The 20109-nt window shown below is 45.9% G+C and overlaps 1 protein-coding gene across 1 annotated transcript in view; it reads right to left on the bottom strand.

Moving 5' to 3' along the window:
- ATRN (attractin) overlaps positions 1-20109 on the bottom strand; it is a 157896-nt gene that overhangs the window by 11519 nt on the left and 126268 nt on the right. The window contains exon 27 of the mRNA XM_054514571.1: positions 8984-9091. Within this exon, the coding sequence (XP_054370546.1) occupies positions 8984-9091 (108 nt within the window). The remainder of the gene's footprint in view (positions 1-8983; positions 9092-20109) is intronic.

Raw genomic sequence — 20109 nt, 5'->3', positions numbered from 1 at the left:
AAAGCCCTGGAGCTCGAGTGGGTGGGCAAAGCCCACAGTCAATGGCCATGGACAGAGCTGAGCTGGCTGAGCCAGCAGGCCCTGCCCTGAGGCACCTCTTGTCCTCAAAGAAATATGGAGAGCTGTGCCTCTAGCACTCTGGAGAGACAAATTCATGGAGCTGATCACAGAACCATGGAATGCTTTGAGTTGGAAGGGACCTTAAAACTCATCTTAAAGCCACGGCAGAGACACCTCCCACTGTCCCAGGCTGCATCCAAGCCCCAGTGTCCATCCTGGCCTTGGGCACTGCCAGGGATCCAGGGGCAGCCCCAGCAAATCTGGGAATTCCAGCCCAGGCAGGAATTCCTTGCCAAGATCCCAGCCCAATCTCCCCTTTCCCAGTGGGAGCCATTCCCTGGCTCCTGTCCCTGCAGGCCTTGTCCCCAGCCCCTCTGCAGCTCTCCTGGAGCCCCTGCAGGCCCTGCCAGGGGCTCTGAGCTCTGCCTGGAGCCTTCCCTTCTCCAGGGGAGCATTCCCAGCTCTGCCAGCCTGGCTCCAGAGCAGAGGGGCTCCAGCCCTGCAGCAGCTCCGGGGCCTCCTCTGGGCTCTCTCCAGCAGCTCCACGTCCTCCTGCTGTTGGCCCCAGGGCTGGGGCAGCTCTGCAGGTGGGCTCTCACCTCAGGGAGGGGCACAGGGACAGAGTCCCCCCTCCCCTGCACTGAATCACCCTGAACCCTTCCCTGCAAGGGGCTTTCCATGCTCCTGCACAGCAAAGCAACAATCAATGGACACGATGGGAAAAGCCCCAAGAACTGCAAGAATCAGAATGGTACAAATGTCAAAGGAACAGCAGAAAGCCAGTGAAGCCCTGCTGGCCTGGAAGCCGTGGGCAGCCCTGTCTGGGGGAACAGGCAGCTCATGGTGTCTTAAGGGTGGTGACACAGCCCCGTGTTCCCAGAGGCAGCAATAGCTGCCCTCAGCTGCTTTCCACAGATGATTTTACTGGCCCAAACCAGCACTAAAAGCCAAGTAATTCCAGTTGTTTCTGAGTTTTGATGTGTATTTAGCATACATAAAGTGTAAACCATTATAGACATCAAAAGCAATAAGAGACAGATTAGGTGATTTCACTAGTCCAGCTTCTCCAGCAGCATTCTCCACATGGACAGGGCCTTTCCCAGGAATTTCTCTGGGCTATTTCCAGGGGACCCAGATGTGGAATACACCACCAGTTCCCTTGGGAGTCAATTTCACAGCCAAATACTTTCCCCAAGTAGGTTGAATTGTGTGATGCTCAACCTAAACACTTTTATTTCATCTCATTATTTCTATTTATGCTGCTTGTACTTGACAAATTCAAAAAGTTAATAATGTGTCACATAAAACTAATGGCCAGAACAATAAATATTCTGTATAATTTCACAAACCCAGCATCAGTTTTATTTAGGTTCTGTGATACACTGCCAGCATATTGCATTTCAAGATATATTAAAAAAATACCATGGAGAATTTTTTTTCCTTAACAAGAAAACATGTTTCTGTGGTTTGATCAAATAAGTCTTACATGGTTTTCAATTTCCAGGAAGGAAATTAAAATAAAGGAAAAATCTTATGGTGGTGGATGAGAAAAGGAACATTACCCAAACAGTTCAGTTTTATTACTGATTCCACTTGTTCAGGTGATTTCACTCTTCACTCTGTAGAAAAAGGGTCAAATTCCATTTGCAAGTTTTAAATTGTGCCATTAAAATCTGAGTGAACCTCTGCAAAACAAGTTACAAGCAATTTCCTATTAAAATAGATTATTAAGCTTTAAAAATTATATTCTCAGGGTAGTATGTGTGTCCTGCAAGATAGAGATGAATGAACTTCTAGCAATAATTCAGAGTAAATGAGTTTAGATTAAAAATTTACATTTACCTAGTCCCTGATAGCTACCTTGGAATTTTAGAGGGGCTGAGGAATGAACTGACTCGGTCCCAGAACTGGGTTGGTGCATGAGAGAAACTAACAAAGATCACATTCAAAGCCTCAGCTGGATGTTAGCAGCCTGAAATGGGGAACACAGATCTGAGCAGCCCGGATCTACAGCCCACATGCCACCAGCCCCACGGGGCCCCCGGTCTACTCCCCCTTATTTAACAACTGCTCTGTGCTGCCCCGGGCTCCTGCGAGTCCAGCAACAGCCAGCCACCAGCTCGGGGTGAAGGGATTGGTGAGGTGAGTTTGGATCTCCATGGCCACCAGCTTGGGGTGAAGGGATTGGTGAGGTGAGTTTGGATCTCCATGGCCACCAGCTCGGGTTGAAGGGATTGGTGAGGTGAGTTTGGATCTCCATGGCCACCAGCTCGGGTTGAAGGGATTGGTGAGGTGAGTTTGGATCCCCAAGGCCACCACCTCGGGGTGAAGGGATTGGTGAGGTGAATGAATTTGGATCTCCAAGGCAGCTCCCCTGAAATGACCAAATCTCGTGTCACAGTTTGAGCCTGGCCACTCACGGATGCCAACACTCATCCTTCTCCTTCACTTCCCAGGGAGGGATGGATGAGGCCATGGCGAGCAAATCTGGGAGATATGTGCATTTATATGGGCAGTGGTGAGTATTTATTTTGATTTCGTACAGGTGAAGGGGCAGGACTTTTACAATTCTTTTCAAGCACTCAGCTGGTTTTTGCACAGGAAAACAAAGTAAAAAAACCCAACGAAATGGGACAGCTGGATGAGGATTGCAAACACAACACGCAAAACAACTACTTGGCATAAATGAATGCAAATAAGTCCTTGATAATGCTGTTGAGAAGCTGCTGGTGTTATTAGTACTTCAATCAGAGAGATGCTCGTTAGAGGGAAAAAATGAACTTAGAAAATCCTTCTCCTGTGGGAAGCTTCATGCTCCTTCCTCTCCTTCCAGCAAATTCCTCCTTATCAGCTAAAATCAGGGTCCAACCTGCGGAAATGTTTATACAGTCTTCAAACCTAAAACTAGTTAAAATCACTTATCAGCCAAATGTTCCCTAAATACAAGGCAGGCTTAACAGATATGTCTGCTGATCTCATGACAGCTCCCTTCCAAAGATCTATATTCCATATTATATCATGGGAGTAGAAAAAGTTTCCCCTAATTTTTTTTTCCCTAATTTTGCAATAGAATTCAAACCAAGATACTGGGCACTTGTTTACTGGAAATAATGAATTAGGTGAAGGTTTTATCGGGTATTTTTGTTGCTGTTTTGGTAGGAGGAATCACAGCCAGTCTCTATGGAGTTCTAGTGCAGCTAACCCACTTTACACACCTCAGATGCCCAGGGAATGCTCCCTTCCTACCCCTGGCATTCCTTCAAAGGGGATCCCACACTTTTCCATGCCCTGAAAGTGGGCCAGCATATGAGGAATAAACACCAAATAGGAAGTACAAGTTGGGCTGTCCTCCCTGTGTATTCCTTTGTCACCTCGATGCTCCAGGAGGGAGCCTAAAGAGTGGAAGTGGTTTTGCTGAAGACAAAGAGACAGCTACACATAGACAGCCTTGGAATTCCTCTGTGTTAACGTATGGAAAAGCTCCTAGAACCAGAAACTGCCAGAAGGCCCAGAAATAAGATTTTAGCAATTAAACATCCTTTCCAAAGGCAAGCTGAGAAACGCAGAGCCTACCTTAGCCAGGTCAGGCAGAACTACACTGGCCTTTCTGATCTCAAAGGCTGCGTGTGATCCATCTCCAGCAAGTGCCACAGCAGATCAGGATTATTCCCTTTATTTCCCCCATCCCTCAATTTCATGCCCTTGCTGCAACTATTATCCTTCTGAGGACAGGAATGACTTTCAGCCTATTTGTATCATCCTTGAAAAACCCTAAGCTGCTCTGTCCCCCTCTAACACATCTTGATCAGACAAAAAGAAACTGGTTCAAGTTGTGCCTCAGGAGGTTTAGACTGGACATTAGGGAAAATTTCTTCATGGAAAGAGTTGTGAAGCATTGCACAGGCTGCCCAGGGAAATGGGCATCACCATGCAAGGAAATGCTCAATAACCTCGTGGATGTGGTACTTGAAGACAGTTTAATGGTGAACGCAGTGGTGGTGCTGTGTCCATGAATGCACGTGGTAATCTAAAGGCCTTTTCCAGCCTTACCAATTCTATGATTTGACACAGCCTGGTCATTTCTGCTTGATGAGGCTTTTGTGCATCACACCTCATGCCTGGCCTCCCTCCAAATCCTCCTGTTGCACAGGAGCCCCAGTCTCAGCTCGCTGGAGCTGTCCTTGCCATGCTTACACTAACCCAGCTCACTGAAGGGGCGTAGGCTGGGAGATGTCACAAAAGCTGGTCCATCAGCAAATCTCATGGACCAAAAGCAGGTCAGCAACATGTGAAGTAAAGGGGAAAGTGAGTCATCAAGAGTGACAACCAGAACAGGATAAAAGCTGTAAAAACCATCAGTTCCTCGGCCTTTAGTTCTTTGCTGAACTCCAGCTGCATGAAACAGCCCAAAATCAAGCCACATGTCAAAATTAACATGAATTCACCCTGTAGAAGTGCTGGGGCTGGCAGATGCTTCATTTTAAATCATTCCTCACCCTGCAGCTTCCCCAAACCCTGCACCCTGTGGCACAGGACTTACTACTCATTTCTCTGCTCCTTTACTGCTGGCTGCCACTTCACTGCAATATAAAAGGAATTTAACAAGGGTATCGCTCAGATGCAAAATACAAATAAACTGAAAATATATTCATTTATCTGTGGTACCCCCTACCCACTCCCAAATCAGCTCATCACTTTAGCTCTGCACTTCATGAACAGATGGGATCTTCTGGCAGCCTTTAAACCACTCAAAAGCACTTTCTCCCATAACAAAGCAAACTAATTACTAGAATAAGATGCTATTTCCCATCTATTTATCTGCTATTTTTAAGGAATCAGCTCGCTGTCTGATTCAGGATTTGTAGTGAAGCCCTCAAACAGCCGATTTAAATGCACATTGGTACAATGGTACAGAACACACTAAATGAACTTCATAAGGATTTTGCCCACCAAATGCTTCTCCCTTTCCCTTTAGGAAACTAAAGATCATGGGTGCAAAGATAATCAACACTTAGCACTGGCTTCACATGCTGGATCCCTGAACACAGCACAGCAAAGACTGCTCCAGCTCTCTCTAAAAGATTCCAAAATAATTTTTTTCCAATTTGAGGATCATTCTTTCCCAATGCAACCATTTTCTTGTTGACCCTGTAAGTGCTTTGCTCAACCTGAGAACTTGCTTGCTAGGCTGTGCATGTTTTTTCCAAGGTAACTTCTTGCCTTTAGCAACTTCAAGATAGATGGAAATCAATGTCAAAATTATAAACTTCCCAAATTCTTTCGGGAAAGCTTCTGAGCATGGCTGCAGAGGATTACAAGACTTAGATTAATCCGATAACAAGCCCTAAAAAATCCTGAGCTACAGCAATACCAGTTCAGACACTTGGATGAGTCCCAGGCACCCAAGGAAGTTAAACACACTTAGAAAAATAATTGCAATATTCAGCACGTCTGAACGCACAAAGAGCTGCAGAGAGAAGCCAACAGATTTTGTAATAACTAAGCAAATTTAGTGGTAGATTTGTGATTCAGTGGGTATTTGTTGAGTGGCAAATAAACCAAAGCAGCTAGTAACGTGTTGCCTAGCTGCAGCCTCTAATAGGAATTGCTTCCCTGCAGGTAAATCACTTTCTATTACTCCTAAGTACCCCAGGAAAACTACTAATTGAAAACACAGTTCTAATACTGTCCAGCTGGAAAACATTAGCTTAGGATGGAACTAGCTTGACACTGGCTGCCAACTGGCTATGGACAATGGAATAGGAAATTAATCTTTTGCAGACAAGACATACCATTTTCCACTTCTCCTTTGTTACCTTCAAATCAACTCGTCATTAACCAACAGCTTTGATTCCCATGGGGAAAGAAAAGCATCACTGAATTCATGATAATGCAAGTCTGGCTTTCTTGCAATTAAAATGAAGACTCCAATTTTGACATAGTGGATGGCAGAGGAACTGGAGGGCAGATACAACATCCAGCACCACAGTAACATTTCCCTCTTTCCTTGGCTAAGAGTTAAAGAACAGCCAGACCACAAAGAGAAGCACGGTTGTCCAATTCTGTACTGCCCCAGCCCATCCTCCTGCAGCTCCCTCCTGCCAAGAGCTTTTTCCCATGCAGGTGCAAAAGGGACGAGGAGAAAAACCCAAGCTGCTGGCTAGTGTTAAACCATAACACCCCATACATATTCAGATTGGTTTTTCATTTCTATTTAAATCCATTTCCATGCAGCGACCAACAGGTCAGACTATCTCAGAAGCATCATTCCCCAAGTTGCTTCCAACCCACAACCTTCCCGAGCCTCCTCTCCATTTGTGAAACACTCTGGCCTTTTGTGACTACTTTTATTCCCTAGCCAAGTTCTCCGAGATGAGAAAAAACTATATAAACCCCATCAAACCTAGTAACACTCCTTGTCATGTAGAGGCACCCTTGTTCTGCAGCCACACCGGCCAGCAGGTGATGGCAGAGAGCTGGAAAGGGATGATCTTTAAGCTCCCTTCCAACCCAAAACATTGACTGATTTTATGGAGTTACCACTGGCACAACATTTCAAGTGCACCTGAAAAATCCATTCATCTCCTCAGCTTCAGATTACTGTACAGGGTTTGTGCCATTGCATGATCAGACCACCTCATCTGTGCCCAAAATTGATTAAGAAACATGTATCCGAGTTATCAGCACAGAGGCAATTAGCAGTTCCTAATGATTTCAGGGTCTAAAATAGGATATTTCTCCACAGTCTGTCTTACTGTGCTTCAGACCAGCTTCTCCATCCATTCCAGAGGAACCCAAGGAGGCCAGACAAGATGAGGGCAGCAGAACAAGAGGAGGAATAACACACTTACAAGAACTCAAGAGATCCAGGAGCTTATCTTCTCTGTAGTTTGAGTGCAGACAACTTGTCAGAGATCAAAAAGTTTAGAACAGCTTTGTTCTGGCCTGATTCCAGAGGAGAGGTGTTTTTAGCTACTTCCAGACAACAGAAGAAGATGAAGGGCTCCAGACAGACAGACTGCAACCCAAAACCATCAGCAGCCAGGCTACATCCTCCCAGATCTGCCTCCAGCCCCAGGAACATCCACATCCCACGGTCTTTTTGATGAGCAATGAAATAAAGGTTCAGTCTGATTTGGTGAGTGAAAATCCCATTTTCCAAGGGTGGATTCCCAGGTCTTGGTGAGCTGTTAGAGGTAATGACTCACAGTACCAGCCTCATGAAAGAAGCAGGGAAATTATAGAAAAATCAGAAAATCTGAGGATCTGGAGTCAAAAGAAAGTCAATGGGGAGGAGAACCAGTCAGAGCATCCAAGGAGAGGTCCAGATACTCAATCACCTGAATTACTGAGGACCTTTGCAAATTTTACTTTACTTCCACTATGCTCCAAAATAGGTACAAGACAGGATGAGAGGAAACAGCCTAATGCTGTACCAGGAGAGGTTTAGACTGGAAATTAGGGAAAATGCCTTCCCAGAAAGGACTGCCCAGCCCTCCAGTCCCCATCCCTGCAGGGATCTGAACACCCTGTGGTTGTGGTACTGGTGTGGGCATGGGGCAGTGCTGGCCCTGGCAGGGCTGGGCGAGTGGTTGGACTCAATGGTCTTAGAGGGATTTTCCAACCTTAACTATTCTGTGATTCAATATATTGAAAAGCTGCTTCTGCACAGTGTCCACCCAGAAGGTGGTGCAGGACACCAATCACATGGAAAAGTATTAAAACTTGCCATGCCAGACCACATTTACACATATATAAGGAAGAGCTAAAGCTATACAGGCAACCTTAATGCCTGTACTTAGGTCAAGATTTAAAAATTATTACTCACCAAATAGAAGTTTTGGGGTCAGACTGCTTTCATGTGCTTTACAATGAATAAAATACACGCTAGGTTTTTGGGTTTTTTTTTTAAAGAATTAGCTCTCATATTATAGTAAGAAGGTGTGAGAAACTTAGTACCTGGACTAATCATAGAATCTCAGAGTGGTTTGGGTGGGAAGGGACCTCAAAGCCCACCCAGTGCCACCCCTGCCATGGCAGGGACACCTCCCATTGCCCCAGGCTGCTCCAAGCCCCAGTGTCCAACCTGGCCTTGGGCACTGCCAGGGATCCAGGGGCAGCCACAGCTGCTCTGGGCACCTGTGCCAGGGCCTGCCCACTCTCATAGAGAAGAATTTCTTCCCAACATCTAATCCACGTCTGCCCTTCTTAACCTTAAAGCCTAATGAGAAAAACTTCCAAAAAAACTTCAGTCTAAATAAAACAAAACAATCCAGCTGCCTTAGGTGAGAAAGAAAAATAATCAGTTTTTTCAGGTTCTTAATTTTTTCTTTTTGTATAAAAGTCTGTGCTGGTCAAAGCATCACATCAAAAAGACCTTTAAATTATTTTATCACCTCTTAAATATGCTTTTACTAAAAATTCAACATGTTGTGTGTAAGCATGTGCCAGCCTGGTGTATGACCATGATTTCTTCATGCTCCTCTTTGCTAATCACAAGATATATTGGAATATATATTTGTAATCAGAAATATGTTAACATTATCCAGTACACAGACATGATTCTATTCACACTTGTCTTGAGATATCACAGGGAAGGGTTTCTATTTGCAGCACCTACAGCTATTTCCAGCCCAGTGCTCTCTGGTGTAAAGCTGAAATTCTTCTCTATTTCAAAGCATAAAAACTAACAAGGCAAATCCAACACTTCAAACCCAGCAACAGTATAACATTAATCTGAACCAGCCCAAGAGTTGTAAGCGAATAACTGAAGGGATAAAAGCAAATTAAAATGGTACCTGTTGGACCTCCTAGACTTAAGAGTTTCTTGCAGGTATATACAAAAATGAGAGGATCTGGGATTGCTGTGTACAGCATCCCTGGTTAATCATGGTGAGGACCATCCCAGAGCCCCAGCTCTCACCTTTATGCTTCCCCCGATGAGATCTGGTGGCTCCTCATCTGTTTCTAAGGCAACGTTGATGGAGGCGAAGGGGCGACTTGCCATCTGTTGCATCTCGCGCAGGAGTTGCTAATTTGTTAAACAGAAAAATATTATCATCATATTGTTCTGACACAAAGATGAAAGACAAATGTATCTAAAGGGTTTTGCCCAATACAAAGGAACATCAATGAATATGGAAAAATAACCTCCGGGGGCTTTAATGGCCTTAAGAATACAGATAATGGTAAATATTCACATTACCACAATTTAACAAGGTATTGGAAGTAAAGTTGAATACACAATGTGAGCCTGACACATCTGGGAAGGAAAATGATCTCACTGAGTCTCCATAAAGCAGTTATTTACTTTTTAAGCTGTTGTTTGGCATCACCTGTCTGATTCCCATTCCCTAGGATTTGTGGGCATCATTTTAAAATTAAACTAGCAGCAGTATGTAACTACTGTAAGAATGAAGTTGCTATTTTTTATAACAGCACCAGCAAAACACTGTCAGGTTTCCATTGAATAATCCCCTTTTTTATTGTTTCCTTGCTGAATACAGAAAATGGCAAACATGACCTTATTGCAAAATGTTTTATTAAAATAAAAAGCCTTTTCCTGGGCAAATCCCCACAACCCCTCATGACACAAGACATCTCTTTATTCTGCTCTTAAGCACTTCTAAGCATTTCGATGCAGCTTCCCCCTTTTTAACACAGAAAAACCAGATACTTTCTACACAGCTGGGCTGGAAGCAGCATTTCAGTTTTAGCTGAGCTGTGGACACAATTCTTTTTTGCTCCAGTGACTAATGTCTGATAGTGACAACACAGCCTGACAGGGAAGGCAGAAGCCAGAATTCCATGAGACAAAGGGTCCAATGGGACTCAGTGTCTCTATTTAGTAAGGGAAGAGGCAAACACTTTGTGCAGCATGAGAAAACCCAGTGCTCTTAACCTTAAATGCAGGAACTGCCCAATGCTCTGACACAGATTTACACATTTACCATCACTACCTATTACAGCAACACCAGTTATCCTCTATTTTTAAGCTGGACTGAGGCACCACCAAATGCTCTCCAGAACTCTCATCATTGCCACCTGCATTTTCTGATTAATTCTGGGCAATCTGACACTCCAAGCCCAAAGTGATCATTTACAGCACTCAAAAACCCCATAGAAAACCCCACAAAATGCATCGTGCCCCAGTGTCCCCATGCAGCACAGAAGAGGGTGAAAGGAAGGTGCTGTTATCCAGCAACATTGTTGGAACTGATTCTCAGAATCACCCAGTCCCAGAATGGTTTGCATTGAAGGGACCTTAGGGACCAGCCAGTGTCACCCCCCTCCCTGGGCTCAGGCCCTGCCCGTGGCTCCGGGGCCATCGCTGGGCCTGGAGCAGAGCCTGGAGCAGAGCCTGGGCCTGCTCTGACCTCTGCACACACGGACAGACAGACAGGAACGCACTGGGACACACAGGGACACACAAGGGCAGCCAGGGCTGAGGCCTCTCTCAGCTGGGGCTCCTCTCCAGGCTGAGCAGCCCCAGCTCCCTCAGCCTTTCCCGGGCACAGGGATGCTCCAGGTCCTTCCTCAGCCCCACAGCCTCTGCTGGCCCTGCTCCAGGACACCCAGGTCCTCCCTCCATGCTGAGGATCCAGAGCTGGACACAGCACTCCAGAGGTGCCTCCAGGCACAGGGGCAGGATCACTCCAGAGGTGCCTCCAGGGCCGGGCACAGGGGCAGGATCACTCCAGAGGTGCCTCCAGGGATAGGGGCAGGATCACCCCAGAGGTGCCTCCAGGCACAGGGGCAGGATCACTCCAGAGGTGCCTCCAGGGATAGGGGCAGGATCACCCCAGAGGTGCCTCCAGGGCCGGGCACAGGGGCAGGATCACTCCAGAGGTGCCTCCAGGGATAGGGGCAGGATCACCCCAGAGGTGCCTCCAGGCACAGGGGCAGGATCACTCCAGAGGTGCCTGCAGGGATAGGGGCAGGATCACTCCAGAGGTGCCTCCAGGGCCGGGCACAGGGGCAGGATCACTCCAGAGGTGCCTCCAGGGATAGGGGCAGGATCACTCCAGAGGTGCCTCCAGGCACAGGGGCAGGATCACTCCAGAGGTGCCTCCAGGGCCGGGCACAGGGGCAGGATCCCCCCACCCTGCTATCACTGCTCTTCCTGCTGCCCCCAGGTCCCAGTGGCTCCTTGGCCCCCAGGGCACTGCTGGCTGCTCCTCCCCAGGTGCAGGACCCTGCATTTGTCCCTGTGGAATTTCAGCAGGTTCCTCTCTGCCCATCCCTCCCAGCTGTCAGGTCCATCTGAAGGGCAGCCACAGAGGGGCTCCTGCCACCTCTGTGTCACCAGGAACTGCCCAGGAGCCAGCCAGCCCCCACCAAATCACTGATGGACCAAACAGCACTGGGCCCAGTACAGAGCCTTGGGGGACACCACCGGAGACAGGCCTCCAACCAGACCCTATGCCACTCATTGTCACCCTCTGGAACTTTCTATGGTCTTTGCTTTGCCAAATCACCTATAATTTCAAGACTCTTTCATTGCAGAGGGCTGTTTCTGTAACTTGGGGGTGCAGGCAAGGCACGATGAGGTCAATGTAGATAAGCCTGAGGGGGTGTATGAGCTTCTATGGCTCTCAGTCTAGCTAAAAAAAACTGTCAAATTTTACTGCCATAAAAGGCATGTGGTAAAGTTTTCCTTAATTTTTGAAAGAAAAAAAGAAAGCGGGGAAAAGGCATTTTGAGCAGATTGTAGATACTGTCACAATGCAAAAACCCAACAAATCCACACAAATGGAGTGTTCGTAAGCAAACTTGTGTGTAACTCACACTTGGGAAAAAGGACAGGAGGAGTGCTCGGGTATTTAAAGCACACCAGCAGATTGCAGACGAAAGCAAGTGTGAAACAGATTGCTGGGTTGTTGTTCCTGTAATTGTCCCCTTCAGCTATCGCAGAGTGCTTTGTTTAATGGCTATAAAATCAATGAACAAGCTGTCCTGATGAAGATGTCCAAGAGACTGACGAACTAAAAGCTATTAGTTCTTCAAAGGAAGTTATTTTACTAAAGAAAATGTGCAATTTGGCAACATGACTCCTACTAAAGTCAAAAGTAGCTCTGAGAATATAGAACCACAGGACAGTTTGGAATGGAAGGGATCCCAAAGATTATCCAGTTCTGCCCCCTGCCACAGACAGAGACACCTTCCCCTGTCCCAGGCTGCTCCCAGCCCTTTCCAGGCTGGCCTGAATGACTTCAGGGATGGGAATGACACAGCCCCTCTGGGCACCTGTGCCAGGGCCTGCCCACCCTCCCAGGGAACAATTCCTCATTCCCAGATCCCAGCCATTCCTGCCCTCTGGCAGTGGGAGCCATTCCCTGGCTCCTGTCCCTGCAGGCCTTGTCCCCAGCCCCTCTGCAGCTCTCCTGGAGCCCCTGCAGGCCCTGCCAGGGGCTCTGAGCTCTGCCTGGAGCCTTCCCTTCTCCAGGGGAGCATTCCCAGCTCTGCCAGCCTGGCTCCAGAGCAGAGGGGCTCCAGCCCTGCAGCAGCTCCGGGGCCTCCTCTGGGCTCTCTCCAGCAGCTCCACGTCCTCCTGCTGTTGGCCCCAGGGCTGGGACAGCTCTGCAGGTGGGCTCTCACCTCAGGGAGGGGCACAGGGACACAATTCCCACCTTGCCTTTGGCAGCAGCCCGGGCTGGGGCAGCTCTGCAGGTGGGCTCTCACCTGAGCATAAAAATGCCCAAAGCAGATGAAATCAGAGGTTCAGGATGCAACCAAAGCAGCAAATGCCTAAGGGAACATCCTTTTCCTAGCACCAGCTCCTGGTGTAGCACAAGTCATGTTACAAAGTTCCCCCTAAAAATTAAGAACCTAATTTAAGAAATAACTGTTCTATAACTTTAATGTCACAGTTTACCCCAAGGCTTGCACCATGCCTGTTTAACCCAGAAACGTACCAATCCTTCAGTATTTGTTTGGTGTGTCAAAATTTTAATTGAAAGATTTTATGATGCTGTAAGGGAGAAAATGTGATATTTCTCCAGTCAAGAGGCTGAGCATGACTTTACAAGTCGGCAGCTGTTAACATCTAGATACTCCAGAACCTGCCTTTCTCTCATTCCTAAAGATGGGCTTTCTGAGATTTCAGATAACGAACCTCAATGCTCTTTCAAGCAAGCCCTGGTTTTCCCGATGACACGATTAATAGGACAACCTGGGAATATTTGAAATCACTTAGGCACAAAGAGGATTTTAAAAGCAAAGTCTTTGACAGCCTTACAAAGAAATCACATCAAAAAGCCTCTCTTGGAATACACCTCTGGCCTTTAATATTCATATAACTGCAAACTGTGAGAATGTGCACACCTTTCATTTGCATTGAGTGTGATTTTCTTCCACATCACAGAATTATGGAATGGTTTTGGTTGGAAGACACCTTAGAGACCATCTTGTTCCACCCCCTGCTATGTCCCACCTTTCTCCTGGGGTGACTTCATGATGCTCGCATCCCCATTGGTCTGTTTAGCCCAGAAATGAGTTTTGCACCTTTCAGGCTGGTTCTGAGAGCAAAGGGGGAGACAAGAAGTGCACAGTTTGTTTTCAGACACTGCACTCACCCCTCACATTCCTGCTCCTGGACTGGGTTGTTTGCGGACAGACAGACAGCAGGACAGAGCTCTCCTTTGCTTTAGCTAGTTTTTAGCTCGCTGATGCACAGAAGTTCCCTGGACTGTGTTTTTTCTTTGGAGCTGTTCAGACCTGCTCTGGCCTGAACACCAGTAGAGCACCCACAGCTCTCACCTGTGATCAGGGACTGATCAGAGACTGAGCTGAGCTACAGCCCATGAGGGACTCTGTGAGTGTGTCACCTCTGCAGAACAGTGAGAGGTGTTATTGTTCAATATTGTTCATTTTTGTGTGCTGGTGAATGCTTTGCCTGTTAAATAGTTTTTTCCACTTTTCTCCAAGGAAATCTTTTCCTGAACCGGTTTGGGGAAGGGCCGCTTGAATTTGCTTTCCAGAGGAACCCCTTTGGAGGTTTTCTCCCAAATCTGCCCTAAACCAGGACAACCTTCCACTAGACCAGGCTGCTCCAAGCCCAGTCCAACCCCAGCCTGGAACCCTTCAAATAAAGTGATTCCTACCAGGAATATTTTTAATTCACACACATTGAGTAATGGACAGTGTAAAATGAAGAGTGTGTTACTGATGGGAGAAAAACCTCCCGAGGAAGTGAGGAAAGCCTTGCCAGGCAGTAGTGCAGGCTCTCTCAGAGAAGACAAACAGCTATTCAGGTTACCAGGTTAATTGACTAATATAACCTATGCTGTGTTTCCTGACAGGAAAAGCCTGGACATTTTATTCTCAGCATAAAGCAGCCACGAGGCTCCATATAACCATCCTGCTTACATCCATCTCAGCAACTGCCCCTGCAGGGACTGCTGCCTGAGCACAGGGCCCCAGCAGCTATGGGGATGGGGCTCTGCTATTTCCAGCCATGAAATAACAGTGATTTTTCCAGAAGAAAGTCAAATATCCTGGATTTTATTTGCTCCTTATGAAGAATGGCCTTAAAAACAAGCTTATCAAAACTGATCTAGAACTCGTAAGGAACTCCAGTATCTACATGAGCAATTTGTCTCAATTGTTTTGTTGTTTTGTTTGTTTTGGTTTTTTTTTTAAGAAGGAAAACAGTAAGAACTCAAGGAGGACAATAGTGAAGTACTGGCACAGAGTGCCCAGAGCAGCTGCTCTGGGCACCTGTGTCCAGCCTCACCCCCTGCCAAGGAACAATTCCCTTGCCAAGATCCCAGCCATCCCTGCCCTCTGGCTCTGGGAGCCATTCCCTGGCTCCTGTCCCTGCAGGCCTTGTCCCCAGCCCCTCTGCAGCTCTCCTGGAGCCCCTGCAGGCCCTGCCAGGGGCTCTGAGCTCTGCCTGGAGCCTTCCCTTCTCCAGGGGAGCATTCCCAGCTCTGCCAGCCTGGCTCCATAGGAGAATCACTGTGCATTACTTGGAAGTAACATGTAGGAACATTTGCTTTATGTCTTCCTAACTTGGTGACCTTGGGGGAAAGGGAGTTGCCTTCCAAAATAAAAACTGGCATCAGCAAAAAATAAACATACAAGCCATAAATATTCCATGAAGATGAGCCACAAATGTCTCAGAACTAAGTGATTTAAAGTATTTAACTGCAATTACACTAACTACCAAATAAGTCACCAAACCAACAATTTGCTCTGACGCTTTCATCATCACTGAAAATTTAGTTTTTAAGCCCCTAGAGCAGTGCACATATTAATGTTAGCTAATTAGTTTTGTAACGGACTTTGCAGGCTATGTTGAAAGAGAGAGGAGGAGAGAATTAATGTTCAAATCCTTCTCAACAGGCATTTCCACACTTCAAAACTATAACAAACCACAAAGCAAAGCTGCTGGGAAGTTGCCTCATACTGAAATGACAGAAGATATTTAATTCAGGGCTGATTAAGATAAGCAAGTTATTCATCATAATCATGCCCAGTAGGAGGGCATAGAAATCCTGACCTTTAATAAGAAGAATGAGATCATTTTTAAAAGACCAGAAGATTCTAGTCCATGCAGACTAAAATATACACCAATACCTGATAATAACACAACAGCACAATGAAGCTTTGACTGAGTGGAGCTCTTCTGAAATAATTACACAATCTCTCCCTGATTTTTCCAAATAACTAAATTAGATACCTGTGATGGTAGCTGATATCTACCACCAGAAAGAGAGCTTGCAGTCTGAAACAAGAACAGCTTCAATACACCAGTAGTGGGCTTTTTTTAAAATAAGGCTGAACTCTCCTAGAGCTGGGCTTGATGAAATCATAAAATCATGGAGTGGCTTGGGTTGGAAGGGAAGCCCATGCAGTTCCACCCCGTGCCAAACAGAAGGTTTGACCCAGTGAGCTGGTATCCCAAGCATGATATTCCAGCTTCATCTAATTTGATACTCCAGCTTCATCTCTGCTCAAGCTCCACCAGCCCTTCTGTGGGATATAAACCCAACGGAATTCTCTAGCACCAACTCCCCTGAGGACTCTGTCCCAATAGCTCCTTGGCCTGTGGCTGCCAGCCCATGTGATGCTGTCCTGCACAGAGAGGGTGGGATCCAGCTGCTCAGCTGGAACTGGCCATCTGCAAGTCCCCCAAGAGGAGCTGCCCTGGGCACAGAAGTGACAGGAGCATGTTCAAACAAAACCAGAACATCAATTGCCCCCCCAAGCAGGAATCTCTTGTCAGCACTAATATTTTGGGATGTTTTTCCTCTTCAGGGCATCTCTTATTTCTGCTGCAATTTCCTTCAGCTGGTGACCAAAGCCACATGGATCACTGCAGAGCACACAGCGCCTGTATTTCGGAAAAAGCCTCCTGGCACCATGAGCTGGTTCCCATTGATGGATTTTAAATTTAGGGAGAGTGGAAAGTTACGATTATTTGATCTGACCTCCTGCCTAACACGAGTCACTGAATTGCACCATGTGATTGACCTAGAAAAGGTCCTTCCAAAAGCACTCATTCTGAGAGCCATGTTTCTAAAAATAGAAATTATTGGCATTGCCACTCTCACCATTAAAACCCCAGTTGCAGACATTGGGTGTAACAGACTGGTTTGGTTTGAAAAGGATCTAAAGCTCATCTAGCTCCAATCCCCTGCCATGGGCAGGGACATGCTGTTTAAACTTTTGGCTCATCCTTTAGAAGATCCTCATCCCATTATGAATCTTCTATAATTCTATATAAACCTTCTATCAAACTTTAAAAATTCTCTACAAATCCATTTTCCATATGATTCCTCTCCACAGCCATTGATTTGCATCACCAAACCTCAGTATGTTTTTCCTTGGACAAAATGAGGAATTTGTGATGCTTTGAACTCTTGCTTATCTTCCAGGTAACAAATTAACCTTGCAGAGTTGTTCTCCACCATCTGCAACACCCAAAACATTGCTGAGAGTAGTGTGGACAAGTACACCAATAACAGGTTACACCTAATAGTAACACTGAGCTCTTATTTTACTACTCATAAATGCAGGAAATGAAATTTGTATTCAGCTTTTAAAACACCACAGCCACCATCACTTCAGTCTATTGTCCTGGGAACAGCTATTCTGGGAAGTAAACCCAGCTTCAGTGCATAAAAAAAAGACACCCAGGTTCATGTTTCCCACTGTAATGAGAGAAATTATCGTGCTTACCATGTGACTCAACCTCCTCAGTCACCTGCTGGCTGTGATTTCTCACTCCTCCAATTCTTGTTTTCCCTACAAACCACCCCAAACACAAGCTTAATATTTTCTTTTTGTTGACAGACACCAATCAGTGCTGTCAGTGCTATGGAACAAGATCGATGTGGCAAATGACTGCTGGGAGCTTGGAGAATGCACCAGTAAACCCTCCAAAGCACCTGGGACTGCCCAAATCTAGAGAAATTTGTTGCCAGACCTTTTAATATTTCTGCATAAGTTTGATACCAAATCCTTTGGAGCATATCCTGGTCCAAAACACCACTGAAGACTCTAAACAACGACGAAGATCCCAAATTAGAGTTAATTGAAAATATTACAAATCTAAAGCTTTTTCCTTGACCAAGGATGCCCTTAATCACATTCTAAGAGAGAAGACCTAAGGGATGAATGAAATACTAAGGGATGAGAGCAGGAAGGGGAAGAAAAGGAAGGCAGGGCAATAAATAACACACAGCACACATCCCTTGCAACATCTTTGCTGTAAAAAACACAGGGATCTGCTTGCCTACGTGGCATTCTGTGTGCATGGATGCTACAGCAGAGGATGCCAGTGGAAATTGAAGCACAACTAAGTTTTGAATACACTTGGGAGGGAAAAAGGTTTCAGCAATGAGACAGAGAAGGATAATTCCTGCAGTAAATCAATACACAAACCCCCCCCTGAATAACTGGGTGACTTGCAGAGTACAAATATTCAGTATTATGTAGCCTTGGCAAGAAAGGAGGCAAAATACAGATCATTTTGTTAAGGGAATGTTTTAAAATGGAGCTCTAGACACCCAAATTAAATTATCTCTGTAGGTGCTTGCTATTGATACTCCCCCCACATTCCACAGAGGCACAGGGAGTGATCCAGCTGACCCTCCCCACCCTGCGTCAGCCACACTCCCTTTGCTGGGAGGGAGCTATTCCTTGCTCCCAGTGAAGGAAACAAAGAAGACTGAGGGTGAAGAGGACTTGGATGCAAAAACAGAACAACAGGACAGAAAATTCCTGACAGCAGATGAGCATATTGAAATTCTAACATTGTGCTCATACTTTGTGCATTATTCTCTATTACCACTGTGATTCCTTTAACATGTCATTTTCTACAGACAAGACAGAGAGGTTTCCTATCCCTATTTCCTAATGTCATTCACCACATTCTAAGCCTCCTATAAAAGCTGCCTTTTTATTTCTATTTTCCCTTTTTTAAGATGTCTGAAGATACTCAAACAGAGGGCTCAGTGACAGGGGAAAAAACACACAGTTTACAGTTCCATCTCCTGAATGCCTGATATGACACAAATCACCCCCATTTTTACTGCAGGTCAAGTTTTACTCTTTGCAAGGCCTGAACTTCAGCTCAGTGTTCCAAACTCATTTTCCTACAAGCCCACATTGGCTATGTCTGCCCACCCCACAGACCTGGAGGCTGAGAAGCACTGACACGCCTGCAAGCAGCTGGGCAGAGAGGTTCAGCTGAAATACAGAAAAGGAAAGTCAGGAGAATCTTGTGTGTTCTACAAGATCCTGATGGAGACTTTGGATTTGTAGCATGCTGCCTTCTCCATAAGGAGCAAAGCAAACTTGGTTTCAACCAAATGATGCTGCTGTGTTCCATTCCCCAGCCACACCAAGCACAGCTGTCTGCCTTCTCCCAGCACATTTCCCAAACAACCCTGGCTGTGTAATTTTGACCACTAAACCTGTCAGCACTCCTTTCCTGCCCTGCACATTTCTCAGAATAAGCCTCAGCCATCAGCTTTTCACTCAGCACTGCCATGAGGATTTGGGCACTTGCAGTGCTCCTTCTGGAAGCAGAAGGGATGGACAGCTGGGAATTAATTCCCTGCACATTGCATCCTATCTTACTGACCTCTGGGCTAACATCAGAGAACAAGCACAGAGTTGCTACACACGTGGGAAGTTACTACACAGTCACTACAGACATGAGAAATGGTTGATTGTAACTTGACTACTGCTAACAAGACAGCCCAAACCAGAGCAAGATCTTCCTTCAGGGCTGCAGCATTTTGGAGAATCATGGAACACTTTGGGCTGGAAGGGAGCTTGAAGATCTTCTAATTTCAACCCCTGCCACGGGCAGGGACACCTTCCCCTATCCCAGGGTGCTCCAAGCCCCGTCCAGCCTGGCCTGAGACACTGCCAGGGATGGGGCATTGATCATTATTTAAAACTACTAAAGAGACCTTTGCTTGGGTTTATCGAGAATCAGTAAAAAAACCTCCACCTTCAAGCTATAAAATCATCTTAGATAACAAATTATTGGGTGGACTTTTGCTTCTGGAGAAATTGTATTAATATATGTAATTATGGCACAACAAAGATTTTAAACTGTTTGCTCAAGATTTACAAGTATTTTTAACAGAAAAGGAATGGAACAGCAGAGATCCATTAATTACAAGATAAAGTCACTAGATAAAAAGAGAGAGCAAGATAAATAGCAGCAAAAGACAGGAATGTGCCTGGGAAACACCACCCCGATGAACTGCCTGTCAAACAGCCACACATGTAGATTGAATTCAGACTGAAACATGCCAATATGTTGCCAGTACTCCAGGGCTGTTTTTTTTTTCCTTAAAACATGTATCAGACTGTAACTTAATTTATAGAGACACGTCTCACTTAGGCCACCACTCAAATACTTTAACTCCAAAGCACAGTATTAACTTCTTGGTCTCTATTCCTTATACATTTCTAGATAACATTTAACCCCGGGAGCCACAGGGGATGTTATGCTGACTCCAGCTTAGTTTCTTGCCAAGAAAGCAAGCAGGAAAAAAACAGTTGCCCTAGTAAAAATTAATCTAC

This window comes from Molothrus ater, chromosome 4, assembly GCF_012460135.2.
Source record: "Molothrus ater isolate BHLD 08-10-18 breed brown headed cowbird chromosome 4, BPBGC_Mater_1.1, whole genome shotgun sequence".
Taxonomy (NCBI): domain Eukaryota; kingdom Metazoa; phylum Chordata; class Aves; order Passeriformes; family Icteridae; genus Molothrus; species Molothrus ater.
The sequence above is the reverse complement of the archived record's forward strand: the minus strand, read 5'-3'. Positions and strand labels throughout refer to the sequence as shown.